Here is a 20,815-nt window from a genome sequence, read left to right on the forward strand (position 1 = left end):
GAGTCTGAGTACATTTCATGTGTGAAGAGCATCCTGAGCAAAATGGTCAGGAATAGAACATAGGATATTGAACGCAGAGAACAGGTAGTGGTCCTCCAGTTTGTATGTATGAGAATGTAGAGTAGGAGAAGGGTCAGCACAGAGTAGGTGCTTAAAAAATGCTTGTTGCCTGACTAGATTACTGTAATGTCAACAAGGCTGGAAAAAAGAGGAGAAGCCAGATTGTGGACAAAAATATTGAAAGTGTTCCTTCCATTCTGAGATAATACCCTTATCATTCCTCATATGCAGTCAAAGATTTTGTGGATGAAAGCCCAAGGGCTTAGGATAGGCTTTGTTTATACTTCACTCGTACCGCCATGACAAGCAGGAACTAGGTGTTCTCATTGCTATGAAAAGAAATTCTGGTTAGAACATGGGCAGGAGTTATGGGTTTGGTTTGCATTTTGTTGTGGGGTAAAGGGCTATGATTTCATCCCCTATTAAAGCAGATTTATCTGATACTGCTGCACTATTTATCATCTAAAAGAGTTACCAAAGGCACTGAGGAATATAAAGGGAGTTGCCCAGGTTAACGTAGCCACTTAATTGCAAGAGGTGAGACTCAAACTCAGGTCTTCCTGACTTTAAAGCAAGCTGGGGAATACAACATAAACAAGATGAGGGCAACCTTCTGAGTCTCATATAGATTCACCTCATAAGTGGACAAGTTTAGTCTGGGTCAAAATAAATAGTCCTCTATATTGGCTGCCCGATACTCTGGAAAGCCTGTATACTAGTAAGTGTATGTGTCAAATAAAGCATGACTTGGTCTCCTCGTTTAGAAAGCCCTTTCCAATGGTTTTCTCATCACCTGCTCCATTCCTCTGCTTATGGCTGGGCTCATTCAGCATATGTTTTTCCCATCTGGCTAAAGTAATGATTTGTTGTCAGCTCTTTGACATGTTGACCAGACAGAGATGAGAAGTATAACCATAATAGAGTGTGAATGCTGAGTTCCCTAAGGAAAAGGGCACAGTGCTGGTCTTGTCAGACTTTGTCAGTGCAAGACAAAGTCAATAAGCACTTATTAAGCACCTACAGTGTACCAGGAACTGTGCTATGCACTGAGAATACAAATAAAGGCAAAAAACATCATCCCTCTCTTCAAGAGACGCACATTCAAATGGAGGAAACAACACACAAAAATTTGTACATACACATAGTGCAAGTGAAAGGCAACCTCAAAGAGAAGATACTAGCAGTTGGTGGGGATGAGGCTGATCAAAAAAGGCCTCTAGCTAAAGGTGGGATTTGAGTTGAGTCTTGAAGGAAGCCAGGGAAGTCAAGAGACAGGTGTGGACAAAGAATAGTATTCCAGGCATGGGGTGGGGGTGGGGGGCAGCCAATGAGAAGGCATGGAATCAGGAGATGGAGAGCCTTGTGCAAGGAAAAGCTAGAAGACAGTGTCACCAGATCATAGAGCATGCAGAAGGGACTTGAAAGTAAAGAGAAGGGGCAGCTAGGTGGTGCAGTGGATAGAGGACAGGCTCTGGATTCAGGAGGACCTGAGTTCAAATCTAGCCTCAGACACATAACACTTACTAGCTTTGTGACCCTGAGCAAGTCACTTAACCCCACTGCCTAGCCAAAAAAAAAAAGTGAAAACAAAAATAGCAAGAGGTCAGGTTTTGAAGGGTTTTAAAAGCCAAACAGAGGATTTTACATTTGATCTCAAAGGTGATAGGGAGCCACTGAATTTATTGAATAGAGGAAGTGTCGTGGTAAGAACTGCACTTGAGAAAAATCACTTTGGCACCTGAATGGACAAGGAACTGGAGCAGGGAAACACGTAAGGCAGAAAGACTAACTGAAAGCCTACTAAAAGAGTCCAGGATTGAAACGATGAGTGCTTGAACCAGGGGAGCGGACAGGGAAGTGGGGAGCAGGGAACATACGTGAGGCATGAATGCCCAGACCCGCTGCAGACACAACATAAGGCTGTTGATCCAAGAGCAATGGGTAAAAGATATAAGCCTTTGAGCTTGATTCCAGGGTAAGAAACTTTCTAAAATTTAGGACTAGCCACAAACAGGCTGCCTCAAAGGTGTTAGATCTCCCCTCTTTGGAAAACTTCAGATAGAAGATGGATGTGATCTGTTGGGTATGTTATAGTGGGGATTCCTTTCAGGGTATGGGTTGAACTAGATGACCACTAGGGTCTTTCCAACTCTTGTTCTGTTCTTTCCTTGCCTATTAAATCATGGATGTTAAAGCTGTTCCATGCAGGAGGTGCACTCCTAGCTTCTTCACAGAACTTTCCATAACATGCCATGAATTAGGGCCCCTGGTCTGATGAGATAAACACCAGGACATTATGGAGATGAACCAGGCCAGATAGAAGAGGGAATGAGGTGGCACAACCTAAAGAAGCAATGACAGTCTTAAGTATAACAGTGGGACCCCGGAGGTTCAGGAGCTGATCTGTGATGATGTCCAGTCCTGTTCAAAACCAGAGTCAGACAGGAATGGGCAATGGCTGCAGGAATCCCCCCAGCCTTTGCTCATCTTTTTGTCCTTCAATGTTGGTCACATCACTGCTAGTGGAAATTCTGAGCCCTTATCTGATCCACAGGTAAGACACTTAGCCCAAATCAATCCAGGATGGTCCATCAATAAGGCACTGCGATGTGCTCTGAGATTTTCCTAAAGGCAGGTAGGTGGTACAGTGGATAGAGCGCTGGGGTCCAGGCCTGGAATCAGGAAGAACTGAGCTCCAATCTGGCCTTGGACCTTATTAGTTGTGTGATTCTGGGCAAGTCATTTCATTTCTGTCTGCCTCACTTTCCTTATCTGTAAAATGGGATTCATAATAACAGCCTCTCAGGGTTATCGTGATGATCAAATGAGATAATATTTTCAAAGTGCTTAGCACAGTACCTGGCACATAACAGACACTATATAAATGTTAGCTATTATTATTATAGGGGCAGCTAGGGGGCATAGTGGATAGGGCACCAGGCCTGGAGCTAGAAAGATTCATCTTCCTGGATTCAAATGCAGCTTTGACCCTAGGCAAGTCACTTCACCCTGTTTGCCTCAATTTCCTCATCTGTAAAATGAGCTGGAGAAGGAAATGGCAAACCACTCCAGTATCTTTGCCAAGAAAATCTCAAATGGGGTCACAGACTCAGATATAACTGAAAAACATGTAAAAACAACAACAATAATAAACTATTATTATTAACTATGGCAGTCCTGTTATGTTTCCTTGATAACTTAGCTGAGGTTTTCTGTGTCTCTCATCATGACCACACACACACACACACACACACACACACACACACACACACACACACACACAGAAAGAGAGAGCACAAACAGTGGTTTTGTCTCTCCCTCCTTTGCTTCTTCTGCCTCCGAGCAGGTCAAGGAGATCTGCCAGTGAGTTCTTGGCCCCAGGCAAGGCATCCTGTACGAGAACAAGCAGGAGGATAACAGCAGCCAATGCACATAGCCCTCAAGCCTCAAATAAACTAAGTTCTTGCCATCTCTAGCAACAATAACAAGGTGCCAATCTCTCTGACCAAGGCAAAGTTAAAAAGGCTATCTCTTCCATTATTCTAAGCATCGTGTCTCTTTTATCGGAATCCAAAATCACATCAGCACCTCTGGCTCCCTTAACACCCTGCTGACTATGGCTCAAACAAACAGCCCTCATCACACACGGTGCCTTCTTCCCCTCATCACCTCCATACAGGCTGTCCCTCATTTCTCCCTTCTCACTGCTACTTCTTAAAATCTCTGGTTTCCTCTAAAAGCTCACCTCAGATGCCACTTTCTACATGAAGCTATTCCTGATCCCCTCCCCGCTCTGCTGCTAATGCCTCCCCTCAATTACTTTTTATAAATGTTGCATATATCTCATATATTTTTAAGTACGTATCAGTTCCTTGAAGACAGGGACTGTGTCCCTTTTGGCTTTGTATCTTCAATGTGTAACACACTGCCTGGCACATAACAGGGACAGGACTGGACTTGAAATTTCATTTGTATGAAGAATTCTTAGGTAAGGAAACTCCTTCTTACCAATACAGGTTGGCATGTTCTCTGCATCTTAGGGTCTCAGAGGAAAAATGATTTGCCCAGGGTCATATAGCCAATATATTCCAGAAACATGATTTGAACTGAAATCTTCTAGGCTGGGGGGGGGGGGGGGAGGCTCCAGGAACTTGCAGCATCGAGGCCACATGTGGCCCTCTAGGTCCTCAAGTGTGGCTCTTTGACTAAATCCAAACTTCACAGAGCAAATCCCCTTAATAAAAGGATTTGTTCTGTAAAACTTGGACTCAGTCAAAAGGCTGTACTCAAGGACCGAGAAGGCCATATGTGGCCTCAAGGCTACCAGTTCCCCAATTCTATTCTAGGCTTTGAGGACTGCTCTGTATCCACTACATCATGCTGCCACTCTGGTACACAATGGGTGTTTAATAGATGTTTTTTAAATCATTGATTCATTTGAAATTCTGCCATTTATTCCCGCATAATGCTAGGTAAGTGATAGCAACAGAGAAACCACAACCACAATAATAATAACAGCATTTCTATAAAATTTTTAGTTTGCAAAGCAGTATAGATGTTAACTCATTTTATCCTCACAACAACCCTAAGAAGTGGATGCCATTATTGTCCTCATTTCACAGATAAGGAAACTGAGGAACAGAGTGGCTTGCCCAGGGTCATACAGCTGGTAAACGTGTGAGGCAGAATTTGAACTTGGGTTTTCCTGACTCAAAGTCCTGGACTCTATCAACTGTACCATCTCACTGCCTCCATACTTCCACTTCATCTCATTTCTGTAGGCCTCTCTTTCTTCAACTGTATAATGGGGAGATTGGACCAGATGATCTCTAAGGCAAAAATTCTTAACATGAGGTCCATGAACCCTGGATTGAAAGGGATCCATGAAATTAGACAAGAAAAAATTACATCTTTATTTTCACTAATCTCTAAATGATATTTAGCATTTCCTTCAATTATGAACATAGGCAACAAATATTCTGAGAAGAGATCCACAGACTTCACCAGATTGCCAAATGGTTCATGAAACATATAAAAAAACTAGTATAAGAACTACTGCTTTAAGGTCCTCCCAAGCTCTGAATCCTGGAGGATTATAGTAATGTCTTCTGATAATACTGAACTTCACATAATAGAATCAATATCCACTCACTCAAGAGGACCTAAATAGCCCAGGGTTTCTCTCTGAAAAGTACCCTTAACCCACTCACAATCTCATGTACCACTGAAAAGTTCATGGAAGTCCAAAGCACGAATCCAGTGTGGTAGTTCACTTAATACTCCCCCTTGAGACACACTTATGTGCATTCTAATTTGCCCCTGAAAGCTAGGAATCCCCATGACACCATGTTTAAATAGGAGACCTGCTCATTGCAATGACTCCAATAAAGAGATGAGCTGCTCAAGTCTGGGCCTCTCAATCTATTATAGTTGATCCTCAAAAGCAGAACCCTTGAGAGAAAAAAAAAAACAACAGGATTTTGTTTAACAAGAAAAAATAGAAAGAAAAGTTAATGCTGTGACATAAGGAGAAAAAAAAATCTGATGAAACAAAAACTCTGAGTAATACACACAGCTTTCTTAAATCTTAGAGACCAAGATGGAGAATGGCATATGGTAGCCATCCAACCATGTTCCATTCTAAAAGGATACTTTAAAAAAATAGTCTAAATAAAATAAGTCACTGGACTATATGGAGTCAAAAGGGACCTCAAGGGACATAATCTAAATTCCCTATTTTACAGATGAGTAAAGTACACAGAGGTTCACAGGATCATAGAGCCAGAAGCTAGAAGTAATTCAAGGAGACCCTTCTAATCCAACTCCTTCACTTTATAGAAGAGGAAACCAAGGCCCACAGAGGTTATGTCTTTCACCAGTTACACAAGTATTAAGTGGCAGAGATGGAGATTAAGTGATTTGCCCAATGTCATGTACACACTTAAGTGTCACAGTTCAATTAATAAACTTATTTATTTAATAATAATAAATTTATTAACCATCTACTGTGTACCAGGCACTGTGCTATGTGCTGGGGGTACAAAGAAAGGCAAAAGACAGTCTCTACTCTCCAGGAACTCACAGTCTAATGGAAGAAACAATATGCACTATTTAAACCTATTTACAGCATAAATGTGAAATAATCAAAGGAGATCAGAAAAGATCTCTTGAAAGTGGGATTTGCTCTGGGCCTTGAAGGAAGCCAGAGAAGTCAAGAGACAGTGATAAGGAAGGAAAGTATTCCAGGCACAAGGGACAGCCAGTGAAAATGCCGTCAGAAGATGAAGTGTCTTGTTTGAGGAATAGTAACTAGACCAGTTGTTGCTGTTTGTCCTTCATTCTTGAAGAGGGCCATAACATCAGAAAGGTGATGCCATGATGTGCAAATGAATTGGATTTAAGTGAGGGAGAGCTGTGCAAAGTCACCAGCCTTACTTTCTCCTCCAGAGCCATCTGGGTCCAGTGACAAGATATAGATCAGGAGACTGGAGATGGCCCCCAAGGAGACCAATATTACTGGATCAAAGTGATGGAGTGTGATGGAGTGGTGGAAGTGTGATAGAGAATAAGACAAAAAAAAACCAAGGAGGTAAGGGTATGGAGTGGGAGGGAGAGGCCATGAAGGGCTTTGAATGCCAAAAAAAGAATTTTATATTTGATCCTCAAAATTGTAGGGAGCCCTGGAGTTTAGTGAGCAGGAAGGGGACATGATCAGAACTGCCCTTTAGGAAGATTACTTTAACAGGTAAGTAGAGGATAGATTGGAATGAGGAGGCAGTCCTGACAGGGAGACCAACCAGCAGGCTATTGTAATAGTCCAGGTGTTAGGTGATGAGGACCTACACTAAGGTGGTGGCAGCATCAGAGGACAGAAGGGGGCATGTACAAGAGATGATTCAGCAAAGGAGACTGAGAAGGATCAATGAGATAGATAGGAAGGAGAAGAACCAGGGGAGAGTGGTGCCCTGAAAGCCTAGAGAGAAGAGAGTATCAAGGAAAAGAGGGTGATCAACAGTGTGAAAGGCTAAAAAGAGCTCAAGAAGGACAAGGAATGAGAAAAGGCCATTAGAATGGTGATTAAGAGGTCATTAGTAACTTTGGAGAAACCAGTTTCAATTGAATGATGAGGTAAAAAGGCAAATTGTTGTGGGTCAAGAAGAAAGTAAGAGGAAAAGAAAAGGAGGCATCTACTATAGGAATTTGAAGGGATCTGAATCAAGGTCAAAAGGATGAAAAAATACAAGAAAACGTGAAATATTTTATTGGAAAAACAACTGGCCTGGAAAATAGATTGAGGAGAGTTAATTTAAGAATTATTGGATTATCTGAAAGCCATGATGAGCCCAACATCATATTTCAGGAAATTATCATGGAAAACTGACCCTGTATCTTAGATCCAGAGAGTAAAATAGAAATTGAAAGAATCTGCTAATCACCTCCTGAAAGAGAGTCAAAACCTGAAACTCCCAGGAATAATATAGCCAAAATCTAGAGCTCCCAGGTCAAGGAGAAAGTGTTGCAAGCAGCCAGAAATAAACAATTTAATTATCCTGGAGCCACAATCAAGATCACACAAGATTTATCAGCTTCCACATTAAAGAAACACAGGGCTTGGAATATGATTTTCTGGAAGGCAAAGGAGCTAGGATTACAACTAAGAACAATGTACTCAGAAAAAACTGAGTATAATCCTTCAGTGGAAAATTAGACATTTAATGAAGTAGAGGACTTTTAAGCACTCTGGAAAATTTGGTCAGAAGCAAAACAGAGTATTGAGAAAAGATTGGGGGGGGGGGAGAAGGATAAACAGAAGAAAATAGGATGGCGGGAAGTCAGCCTGATTCAGCACTCTCATAGAGACATCATAGGGCAGTGGAAAGGCTGGATTAAGAATCAAAGGATGTGAATCTGAATCCCAGCTCCACCACTTATTACCCTTGAGACAATGGAAAGACATTTAACCTCTCTGGCCCTCAGTTTCCTCATCTATTAAATGAGGGAATTGGACTAGATAGTCTCTGAGGTCCATTCCACCTCTAAATTCACAATTCTTTGATGACCACTACCACCCAAGCAGCTGTGCTCACTGGCAGTTATTACTATTCTGAAACTCCTAGCTGGCCTAAGACAAAAATTGAAGCTGAATACAAGGGTTAGTCTTTGTTTCTCCATCAAAAATACAGATAACTTTAGGGCTAAAAGGGAATATTCCCACAGTCTCCAAGCAGGAACTCAATTGTCACTGCATTATCTGCTTCTTCATAGGATAGGACAGCTGTTGAGTAACTTAGAGGGAGCAATAAATCATACTTTTGTGAAGCTGTCATGTGCTCTCACCTATCATTCCTGTTGAATTAAGGGTTCAATCAGCATACTCGAGTTTGCAGATCATATTCCCAATACAAACCTGTCAGCATTTTCACCGTCTCTTTAAAATCAAGAGTATGGCAGGCCCATAGGACACCAAGCTGTTTCAATTAGTACTAACAGAGCTCCCATTTCAACTCAAAACATCACACAATGAGCCACAGGCTCTTTACATCATTGGCTTCTTTTCCTACTTTCACCTTTCAAAACTAACTCAGAACATCACTCTACTGGCACAGAGAAAACATGTGGCTCACTGGAGAGAAGGTAAGGTACAATAAGGAAATGCACTCAGCTATTCAAAGAGATCCGGAATCCCATCAGTGTAGGTATTTTCTTTAATAAGGAAGCTAAGTGCCATAATAGACAAGAGTGTTGGAATTGGAGTCAGAAAGACCTGATTTCAAATCCTGCCTCAGAAGCTTACTAGTTATGTGAATCTGGGCAAGTCACTTAAACTCTGCCCGCCTCAATTTTCTCATCTGTAAAATAGGAATGATAATAATAGTGCCCATGTCCCAGAGTTGTGGTTTGCAGCATCAAATAAGATATCTGTAAGGCACTTTGTAAACCTTACAATGCTTTATAAATGTCAGCTATGATGATGATGGGCAGATAGGCAGCACAATGCATATAGCTCCGGGCCCAGAGTCAGGAAGACCTGAGTTCAAATCCAGCCTCAGACACTTCCTAGCTGTGTAACCATGAGCAGGTCACTTAATCCTGTTTGTCTCAGTTTCCTCATCTGTAAAATGAGCTGGAGAAGGAAACAGCAAACCAACTCCAATATCCTTGCCAAGAAAACCCCAATGGGATCACAAAGAGTGGGACGTGACTGAAACAAATGAACAATAATGATGATGGGGAAGATCTCAATAAATGCCTGTCCATACTACATGACTCCTGCCACTACGCTCCCATAAGTTTGATCCACTGGGTCAACCCAATGAGCTGGGAGCCTTCTTTACTTTCTCTTGCTATCGTAAGGGTACCAGTGAAACACAGGCTAACAGTCATCCTTGGCTCTTGTCAGAGGGAAATGAACTGACAGAAGGATGTCATCATGATGTAATAATAGGCTGCCATGCTGTTTTGGACTACATGATATTTGAGACACACAACCTCAATTGTTTCTTTTTTCCAGGTAGACTTCATCTGGCAGGTCAAACATGACATGTTTTGCAGTACAGACATTTCAAGCAAAGCCAGGGAATTTAGGCTCAACAATTTAGAAACACTGCCTGCCTGATAACAGTGCCATATTTCCTGGATGCTGCAGATTACTTTTGATAGTGACAGGAAACACATCAACAAAACCAGAGACGAGTATGAGGCCCAATTAACATATTTCCAACTTCAAACCCAGCTTCACGTACTAAGCTGATTCAGTACAAAGAAGTGCCAAAGGAAAAGAGAAGTGTGCTCTTTGAGGCACTGAGACCAAAGGGGATACAGTCTTATTTTCAGTATCTTTCATCAAAAAAGCCATTGACATGTTTCATATTGATTTCACACAAATCAAAGTGAGAATATGGGTACTGAACTATAGACTAGAGGAAAAATTTTCAAATCAAAAGGAAATTTAATGTCATTAAATTCCTCAACATCAAACAGAGCTTTGATTCTACCTGTGATGGTTCACAGCATGATACAGTGGAAAGAGCAGGGGCTCTGAAGTCAGAGGAACTGGGTTCAAATCCAGCTTCTGACGGTTACTACTCTGTGACCCTGGGCAAGTCACAACCTCCCTAGCACCATTTCCTCATCAGAAAAATGATAGTATTGGATGAGACAGCTTCTGAGGTCCCTTCCAGTTCTATCTCTCAATCAATAAACATTTATTAAGCACTTACTATGTGCTAGGTCTGGGGTGGGGAATCTACAGCCTCGAAGCCACCCTTGTGCTAGGTTCTATACTAAGTGCTAGATATATGATCCTATGACCCTAAAATGAACCAATGGGCAAATCACATTTTTCACTGCACCGTATCTGGGAAGAAAACTATGTGCCTCAATGGTGAGGTTTCAGTTCTGTGACAAATTGCCTCAACACCAAAAATGGAAAAACCTATAGGTGCTTTTTGAAATTCTTTAAAGAAATCTGAACCATTTGAGGACCCTATCTGAAGAAATATCTTACTTGCCTTCACTGTACCTTTTGAGAAATTCTGCAGGAATGTCTTCTTTTTGCTATCCTGGGTTTTCCTTTTCTGCAAGAAGGGTGTTTTTCCAGGAATCCCTCCAACCAAAGGTAACATGGAGTTCTTTTACCCCCAGGCAGCCATGCTATTTCTGAGACTGACCAGAAGAGGGGGTACGTGCCTAAGGCAGCTATTCAGGGACCCACTAATTTGTTCCAGACTCTGGGATTCTATGAGACTGTTTCCCTTCTGAGTAATGAGACAACATCTTGACTCTGGTAGTTCTCAGCTGTATTCTGCCATAACAGAATCTATGTTCATTGCAATCTTCTAAAAACTCCAGCTCCGTTTCCCACCAGACCCAGGTTATGGTGACGGAAGAGCCATCAACACAGGAACAAAATGAGAATTCCAATCTGGGAACTGATCCCAAGTACCGTCTCATTTCATTTCTGATGGCTTACCCATAACATTCTCCTTTTTTATATAGTTAGTAGTCCCTTTCAAGATCATGGTAAGAGGAAAATAGAGTCATAAAATAAATTCTTGTCTCAAAAGCAACTGGGCAAACACATGGCATGGGGAAGTCATTTCTATTTAGCATCAAGGCTTCTACCCTAGAAAAGTGTGTGCCAACACAAGGCTAAAAATAGAAGAGCTGATACATATAAACATATACACATATATTACCATAAATCTTACTTTAGGAAACAAGGAAATATAGTAGTTGACAAGTTACCACTGGGAAGGAAAAAATGGAGAAGAAAAATATCATCCCAACTATCCCTCCAAGTTCCCTAAGGTAGTTTACACTGTACCACATACAGATGTAATGATTAATAATGACAGCTACCCGCCTTCCTTGATGGCCCATGTTGAAAACAACACCAAGAACTCTGTGAGCATACAACCAAGCCTTCTGGCTTCTCAAAAAAAAAAAGGATTTCTGCCGGCTATCCATCATCGAGGCACACTTTCACAGGTATGTCTTGCAGACAGTACACCATTTTACCTGAGTTCATTCCTGTGTATTTCCATTATTTTCCTTTCCAGTTTGTGGGACTGCTTAGGGAAAATCTCAAAGTCACTGATGTAATTCTCTGGGTGCTCATCAGGGTCATAATCCCCAAGCTCAGCTGTGAAGAGAAAGAGAGAGAGAGAGAGAGAGAGAGAGAGAGAGAGAGAGAGAGAGAGAGAGAGAGAGAGAGAGAGAGAGAGAGATTAAGAACTACAAGCATTATGCAGCAAACATTTCCCAATGGGAGTTTCATGGCACTGTGACATAATTACAGGAAAGGCTGGATTAAATGCATACCTAACACAATATGTTTGTTATCAACCTCGTCCCAGCCACCAAAGAACTCCGTGGCAGCAACTGCTCTTTCTGTATCCTCCACAGTCACCCTTGAACTTTTTTAATGTGCATTTGAAGCTAAGTAGGAAAGGTGGAGGGTTAAATGCATAATGCATGACACCTCATTTAGTTTCTTTTCCCCATTAATTTTAAAGAGAGAGAACATGGTGTAGAGCAGTGGTGGTTGGAGTGGTGTGGTTGTTAAGTCATTTTCAGTCACGTCCAAGTCTTTGAGACTCCGTTTGAGGTTTTCTTGGCAAAGATACTAGAGAGGTTTGCCACTGCTTTTGCCAGCTCATTTGACAGATGCCGAAACTGAGGCAAACAGGGTTAAATAACTTGCCCAGGGTCACCCAGCTAATACTGAGGCCACATTTGAACTCAAGAAGAAGCCTGATTCGAATCTAAGGCCAAATCTGAATTCAGATCCTCCTGACTCTAGGCCTGGCACTCTATCGACTGAGCCACCTAGCTACCCCAGAGTAGTAGTGTCCAAGTCAAATAGAAATAGAAGCCACTAAACACTGCATAAGGATCCTTGCAGACAAGTGTTTCATATCTCTGCTGTATAGGATAGAGAGCTGGCTTCAGAGCTAAGGAGACCTGAGTTCAAGTCTTCCTTCTGACATATGTCAGCTGTGTGACCCAGGGCACTATAGGAATTTGTCTTAAGATTATAAATTGCAGGGCCAGATAGATGGCATGGTGGATAGAGTACCAGCCATGAAGTCAAGAGCACTGAGTTCAAATCCAGCCTCAGACATTTAACACTTACTAGCTGCATGACCCCAGGCAAGTCATTTAACCCCATTGCCTTGCTTAAAACACACACACACACACACACACACACACACACACACACACACACACATTTAAATTGCAGAGAAGAGGAGAGGATGCTGACCTGTATCAGTAGGGGAGGGGGCGTTTCCTCAAGTAAAAGTTCCCTATACCAATGAAGTCCCAAGTCCAGTCACTATCCCCCCATTTTGAAGCAGCATCAATATCACTGTGGCTTTCCTATCTATAGCTTCAGCAGGGCTGTGATCACACGTGGGGGTGTTTGGCAGCAGCACCCCATTAAGTACCAATAGAACACAGCAAGAAGTATCTCTCAAACTAATTATTTACTTTTTCATGTTCTCCTTAGGTATCCCTGGAGCCCCATTACTATGAGTTCTTGCACATGGCTCCAATTTGTGAGAGCCATACAGGCAAATGACAATTGTTATGTTCTCTGGTAAACAGCAGTTTCTAATCATAAAAAAAAAAAAGGTTGATTGATATTTTTTGTTGCTATGCCACTATGTAAAAATCATTTCCTAATATGTCTCTCCTAACTCCATTTAACCCTTTCCTTGCTGCACCCCCTCCAGGCTGCTCCCTAAATTTGCACTCCTTCTCCCTGACTGAATCCCAAAAGGGGAAATGCTAACTTGAGTTCTACCAATAACTCCGTGGTTGACTAGTCCTTCTTCTATAGCTCATGAACCCCCACTAGTGTATCTCTTATTAACAATCAGACAACAGACTTAATTAGTTCTTAACAAAGTCATTTACACAGCTGGTACAGTCAGATCAGTATAAAACTCCCATTAACCTGGGGCTCATTTTCCCATGAAAATACACACTACACAGAGAAAGAGGGGGCTCAAACCTAAGCAAACCACAGGAGTGAGGCACATATATAGGACTGATACATGGCAAGGACAGCTCATAACCTCTAGTACTGCAGGGCCTGGAAGCCTTTTCTCTCTGTGTGGGGAGTAGGGTCATGCTTCTTGAAGCTACTTCCTCCCTCAGTTGACTGTCTCTCTGTATCTGCATTGTCCAGAGCACGCTTCTGTTTGATGCAGTGTCTGCCGCACCCCTAGTAGTAGACGTGACTAATGGTGGAGGCAGGAGAGTGGAAAAGGGAAAAGGAGATAAAAATCCACTTCCCCACCTTGCTAGCCTCTGGTGAGTGCAGGCATCTCCTGTAACTGCCTCCTACTCTCAAACTTAAATTTGAACTTCTTAACTGCTGAATGGTTTCTTTATTTTATAGATAAGCCCAGGAAAGAAAGGAAGAAAGAAACAAAGAAAGATAAAAAAGAAGGAAGGAAAGAAAAAAAGATGTGTACCAGTTGTCTTGAACCAAGTCTGTGCCAATTAGCTTTAATCCTGAAGTCTAGGGGAGCAATCAACCCTACACATCTCTTCCCCAGAAGGAGGATGTTCCCTCAGTGACTCAAACTATCTCTGTAGGAACAGACCCTTCAAACTTCTTAGAGTGTGAAAGATAAGATCCTCTTATTCTTTTTTTTTAAAAATTCTTTAAAAATTATTTTTAAAAAAGATATTTATTTATTTTTAGTTTTCAACATTCACTTCCATAAGATTTTGAGTTTTAAATTTTCTCCCCCTCCCTCTCCTCCCCGACCCCAAGACAGCATGCAATCTGATACAGGCTCTATTTCTACATTCATATTAAGCATATTTTCCCATTAGTTATGATGTAGATAACAATTAGAACTAATGGGAGGAACCATGAGAACGAAGCAATAAAACAAAATAACAAAGGAAAAGGAGAGTATGCTTCCATCTGCATTCAGACTCCATAGTTCTTTCTCTGGATGTGGATCGCATTTCCCATCATGAGACTTTTGGAGATGTCTTAGATCCTTGCATTGCTGAAAAGAGCTAAGTCTATCAAAGTTAGTCATCATACAACGTGGCTGTTACTGTGTACAATGTTCTCCTGGTTCTGCTCCTTTCACTCAGCATCAGACCATACAAGTCTTTCCAGGTTTTTGTGAAGTCTGCCTGCTCATCATTTTTTATAGCACAATAGTATTCCATTACATTTATATATCACAACTTGTTCAGCCATTCCCTAATTGATGGGCATTCTCTCAATTTCCTATTCTTTGCCACCACAAAAAGAGCTGCTATAAATATTTTTGTACATGTGGGTCATTTTTCCATTTGTATGATCTTCTTTGGGATACAGACCTACAAGTGCTATTGCTGGGTCAAAGGGTATGCACAATTTTATAGCCTTTTGGGAGTATGATGAATTCTTAACGGTTTAAACTACCAGTGTAACATGATGTCTTCCTTTAATGTGGGAATCTCCCATCTCTGTGCTTTGCATTGCCTGTCCCTCATGCCTGGAATTCATTCCCTTCACACCTGTACCTCACAGAATCTCTCTCTCTCTCTTCCCTCTAGATACAGCTCAAACACTGCCTTCTATATGAAGACTTTCTTGATCTTCCAACTCATAGAGCCCAACTACCTTGGATATAACTATACTATATGTGTATATAATCTCCTTTTTATACTTACATATGTACTTCTTGTCTCCTCCCAAAATTGTAAGCTCTTTGAGAGTAAAGATTGTTTCATTCTATGTATTTGCATCATTAGTGTCTAGCCCAATGTCTAATACATATTAAGGACATAATATGTTTGTTGACTAACTTATTTAATTCACAGGACAGAAAGGAATTTATACCTGCCCTTGATGGGTAAACTGCCCAAAGATTCAAAGGCAAACCTGCCACGACGACTACACATTGCTAACAAGAAAGATCAGAATTCTGCCCCATAATTCTTAAGTGCTTAGTAAATGCTTGTTGGCTTGACTTGACTTCCCCTTAAAGCCTGTTGCTCACCCTGAAGATATTTTTGTGCTTTTCACATGCCAAGAGAAGCTGGGTAGACACATTGTAGCTCTCCTTCTTCACCTAATATCCTGCGGTGAAAAGTGACATCCTGGATAATTTTAATGTTTTTTTAACAAGTCCTGACATTTTTCTAAGAAAACTGAAAATCAGCAAAATGGCAAAGAACAGTACAGGGATTCATTAATTCATTCAACATTTTATAAGTACTTACTGTGCCCAGAGAATACTGCTAGGCACCAGGGAGAAAAGGAATAGGTATTAGACCTGGGATTTCCTAGATACAGGGAACTTCTACAGGAGCAAACTCCCTCCACCAATGTAGGTCCTTCTATCATATCTTAAGCTTATAGTCTTAATTAGAATTACCTAAAATAGTAGTTTTCAAAGTGTGGCCTACAGACCCCTTGGGGATCCATGAGGTCAAAACTATCTTCATAATAATACTAAGATGTCATATGCCTATTAAAATACTCCACCCTTTTCCAACTACATAATTGTGTGAGGCCAGATTTTCTTCATATGCTTTACTCAAAACAATATATTAATAACAAAGGATTGAAATGTAAAAGCAGATATAACAATTTAGCTGTCTTCTATTAAGCCAGATATTACAGAGTTTTGCTAAAATCCGTAAAACAATGCCATTCTCATTAAAATCTTTGGGAAAATATAGTTCTGTTCACTAAAAAAAAAAAGTTACATTAACACATAATGGGTTTGTTATGATTTAAATAAATTAATAAATTTTTGAAATTTAGCCATTTTAAATTTCTAATATAATACACGTTGATAGATAACCCACATGAACAAAAGCTCTGTGGAGTCCTCAATAATTTTTAAGTCTGTAAGGGATGTAAAAGACCAAAAAATTTGAGAACTGCTAACCTAAAGCAATGAATGGCTAAATTACTTGTCTAAGGTCACATATCTCATACATGTCAGAAGGAAGACTAAAACCTAAGTCGTCCTAACTTCAAAGCTGGTCAGTTCTCTCTCCATAGTACCCACCTACCTCTTATTGCTAGGACCCAGCAGAGACAAAAAATTTAGGTAAGACCCAGGCTCTGCCGTCAGTGGTGCTTCCAGATTAGTAGAGCAATAAGGCACAGCTGAAATGTACAATATTACATGGCAAGGGCATGCAGGATTTGCAAAACATGGTGCTGTGTGATGTGCTCAAGGGAAAAAGTCACTATTGGTCATGTGGATCAGGAAAAGCTTCATGGAGGAGGCAGCCTCCAAATTAAGCTTTAAAAGGTAAATGGGAATTTAATAGATGAAAAGTGGACATTCTAGGCATGGATAACAAGGTCAGCAGGTGTACAGAGGTAGGAGAAGACGGGCATGTTCAAGGAGAGAGAAATAGTCAAGTTGAACTGAGAGTTTGTGGAGGGGAGTAATAGGAGATAAGGCTCCCTGCATATCAGCTAAATACGAAGCCAAGACAAGTCAGGTCTGGATCTGGCCTAACCTCCACGCTAATATGGATTATCTCTTCTACATGTCTCTGCAAATGGTCATCTGGCTACTACTAGAATACTTCCAGAGATAGGTAACTCATTGTATCACCAGACAGTTATCTTTCATTCTGTTAGAAAGATGAAGGATAAGTGGTTGGAGAGAGAACTAGTAATGAGTATTTAACGAGAGCTTACAATGTGCCAGGTACCATACCAAGTGATGGGGATACCAATTAAAAAAAAAAGATGTTCCCTACTCTCAAGAACTTTATATTCTAATTTTGTTGTCATGGTACAGTGGTGTCCAATTCTTCATGACCCCATTTGGGGTTTTCTTGGCAAAGATACTGAAGCGGTTTGCCATTTCCTTCTCCAACTCATTTTACAGATGAGGAAACTGAGGCAATCAGGGTTAAGTGATTTGCCCAGGGTCACACACAGCAAATAGGTGTCTGAAGCCAGATTTAAACTCATGAAGATGAGTCCTGATTTCAAGCTCAGTGCTCTATCCATTGAGCCACCTAGCTGCTCCATAACAATAGGTAAGGCTATCCAAAAATTAAATGGGCCATCTCAGGAGGTAGAGAGTTCCCCCTCTCTGGAAGTCTTCAAACAAAAGCTGGATGTCCACTTGTAAAGGGGATTCTTACTCCTATATAGGTTGGACTAGATACCCCTTGATGCCCTTTCCAATTCTTAGATACTGTGAGACCTCCCTTTCCTGACATGGAGGTCAGTCTTCTCTGAGGAGAAAGTGTGATTCCTGTGTTAGCATCATACTAACTGCTCTGCTCACTGTAACAGAAACTTCAACAGAAGTTTGCACAAGTCTCTCCCCTCCTTTTGAAGGGGAAAGTAAGAAGAAAGTGATTTTTACAACCAAAGAAGGCAGGGCCCACTAGACTCTGTTTTGGGAGTTTAGGTACATTGTTTTTGTTTTTTTCTTTGCAATGGCAGCTTTAATCATGACAGGAAATATTTCATTTACTTGAGTAGCTAACAGTATTCGGTATTTGCAGGCAGCAAAAGGATAATTTCCCCAGTCATTATTCATTCAATTTGTGTGAACTAAGGTGATTCAGCTCATAACACTGAAAGGTTCACTTTTACTTCAAGAAAGGAAGACAGGAAGGAAGGAAGGAAGGAAGGAAGGAAGGAAGGAAGGAAGGAAGGAAGGAAGGAAGGAAGGAAGGAAGGAAGGAAGGAAGGAAGGAGGGAAGGAGGCAAGGAAGGAGGCAAGGAAGGAAGAGAGAGAGAGAGAGAGAGAGAGAGAAGAAGAGAGAGAGAGAGAGAGAGAGAGAGAAAGAAAGAAAGAAAGAAAGAAAGAAAGAAAGAAAGAAAGAAAGAAAGAAGAAAAAAGAACAGAAAAGAAAAAGCAAATACAGTGACCTGTGCTAACAAGAAAGATTATTATTTGCATTTGCAAATGATCCCAAAAGCCAAGAAGGATCAACTGAACAAAACGTAATTTTACTAAAACAACCATTTGTCTTCTTAAGATCATGAATCTAGAGTTGGAAGGGTCTCTGAGACCACCTTGCCCAACCCCTTCATTTTACAGCTGAGAAAACTGATATCCATGGAAGGAAAGTGATTTGCCAAAGACCATACAGGAAGTAAATATTAGAGGTAAAACTGGAACCCAGATCCTCTGACTCAAGAACCAGTGCTGTGTCTACTATGCCACATGGCTCCTTACCTGAGAAAATGGGGACAACAGAATCATAGAATTTTAAAACTGAAAGAAACCTTAGCAATCACCAAGTTCATTCTTAAATCTTTTTTCCACATAGAAGCTAATAGAAGGGCTAATGTTCAACAAAATTAACAAGAAAAAAAAGGAGGATACATCTGTTGTAGAAGTACGTAACCTTTCAAATATAAAAATAAATAGTTTCCTTTTAGAAGGCCTAGTTTGAGCTTGTCCTCGGTGTACTGGTAGCAATTTCCAAATAACTAAATACATTATAAAACTTCATTGGTTGGTTTGGAATTTGGATTCTCAGTTGTCTGTTTTTATCTTCCCTGACACAGTTAAACCTTGACTAGAATTATTAATATCTTGATGACAAGAAAATAGAGGGATTTGTTTATTCATTTTTAATATGTCTCCAATCTGGCATGATACAGGGTGTCCCAAAAATCTCAGTGCAGTTTTAGGCTATTAAAGCTTTGATACTTTGTCAATAGCCAATAAACATTTATTAAGCATCTACTATGTACCAGGTACTGTGCTGGGAATATAAATATGAAAAAGTCTTTGCTGCCCTCAAGAAGCTTACCATCTAATGGGGGAAGACAATACACAAAGATCACTGACTGCTGACAAAGATATTTGTCTATATTTCTACACATATTATGGATGCTAAAGGAGAACACAACTGTCTCTCATTTTCTTTTTTTAGGCAATTGGGGTTAAGTGACTTGCCCAGGGTCACAAAGCTAGTAAGAACTGTCTCCCATTATTAATGCAATTCATTGTTCTCACAACAGGGCAGAGCCACCTTCTTTTTCTGTTCTGTTCTGTCTTTGATATCTTTGACCCCACTCCTCCACTGATAATAAGTGGAAATCCATCACCAATAGTGAGCTGCCCTCGGGGTAACCTGCAACATTCAGAGACTGACATCTGCCTATGGTCCAGAAAATGGCATGCGATAGAGTGGGCAGCCCAATAAGTTGATCTAACAGTATGTGGATCTTGAGTGTCACTACAAACGGATTATTTTCCTTTTTTTTTTTTTTTGGTATCACAAATGCCTACCAAAATAGCTTGCCTATGGTAGTTACGTCCTAAGTGTTTGCTGAGTCAGATTGGACCATGAACTGGGCTAAGAATTGAAAAAGATGAGGATCATATGATAGGTCCCTTCTAGGATCTTAGAAACAAGAGGCCAACTCCTCAATTTTACAGATGAGGAAACTGAGGCATAGAGAGGCTAAGTGACTTGCACAGAGTCACATAGCTAGTAAGCGTTTACAGCAGGATAGGCCTTTATGACTCCAAGTTCAGTGCCCTAAACACTACTCTACGGTATCCCAAATGGCCTTGGGAAAACTGTTCATTGTAGTTAATGCTCCCAAACTTCTCCCTGAAACAAAGGCCCATATTATTTTGAACTTACAAATATATTTAAACAATATTCTCCCTGTAACACAATGTATCTGCAAAGTATGACCTATCTCAGTCTCTGGAGAATTCAAGCAGCTTGAATGAAGGATCTTCACTGAAGCATCTCCATAGGTTGTACCATCTCCATAAGACGGATGTTGCCCAGTGCCTCGATTCAAGGGCAGCTTTATTAGGATTCCATCAGAAGCAGACCTCTTATTTTTCACTTTAACACTGCACTTTTTACTAGTGCCTTGAACCAGGATATCTTCATCAGTGCTGAAACCTCAGCCAAAATCTGATTCTGACTCTTTGGTTGCTGCCAGGGGAGGAGAGAAGGGGGAGAAAATCCCTCAGGATTCCTTTCAGAGCTATACAGCACCTGAGAATCAGGCCAAAACTACTCTTTTACACGGCTGAGATTTCCCCTCACAAAATGGGATAGGTGATCATGGTAGTGATACACTGGACAAGAATATCTAAGCTGTTCTCTTAGTAGCGCAATGACTATCGCATCTTCCTTAGTGGAGCCAATACAAGTACGAGGCACTATATGCAGACTGGACCTTGACTGACACTAAATTAGTTAATCTAATCATTCTCCTATTTTAGAGTTCCTGGGTACACACACATACCTATGCGCACGCACA

General features: G+C 40.9%; 1 protein-coding gene across 2 annotated transcripts in view; it reads right to left on the reverse strand.

Moving 5' to 3' along the window:
• Positions 1 to 20,815, reverse strand: part of FRMD3 (FERM domain containing 3) — a 329,102-nt gene that overhangs the window by 85,821 nt on the left and 222,466 nt on the right. For both annotated transcript variants that reach the window (XM_020966942.2, XM_020966943.2), the window contains one exon: positions 11,581 to 11,704. In XM_020966942.2, coding sequence (XP_020822601.1) covers positions 11,581 to 11,704 — 124 coding nt within the window. The remainder of the gene's footprint in view (positions 1 to 11,580; positions 11,705 to 20,815) is intronic.

This window comes from Phascolarctos cinereus, unplaced genomic scaffold (assembly GCF_003287225.1).
Source record: "Phascolarctos cinereus isolate Bilbo 61053 unplaced genomic scaffold, phaCin_HiC Scaffold_4;HRSCAF=312, whole genome shotgun sequence".
Lineage (NCBI taxonomy): Eukaryota > Metazoa > Chordata > Mammalia > Diprotodontia > Phascolarctidae > Phascolarctos > Phascolarctos cinereus.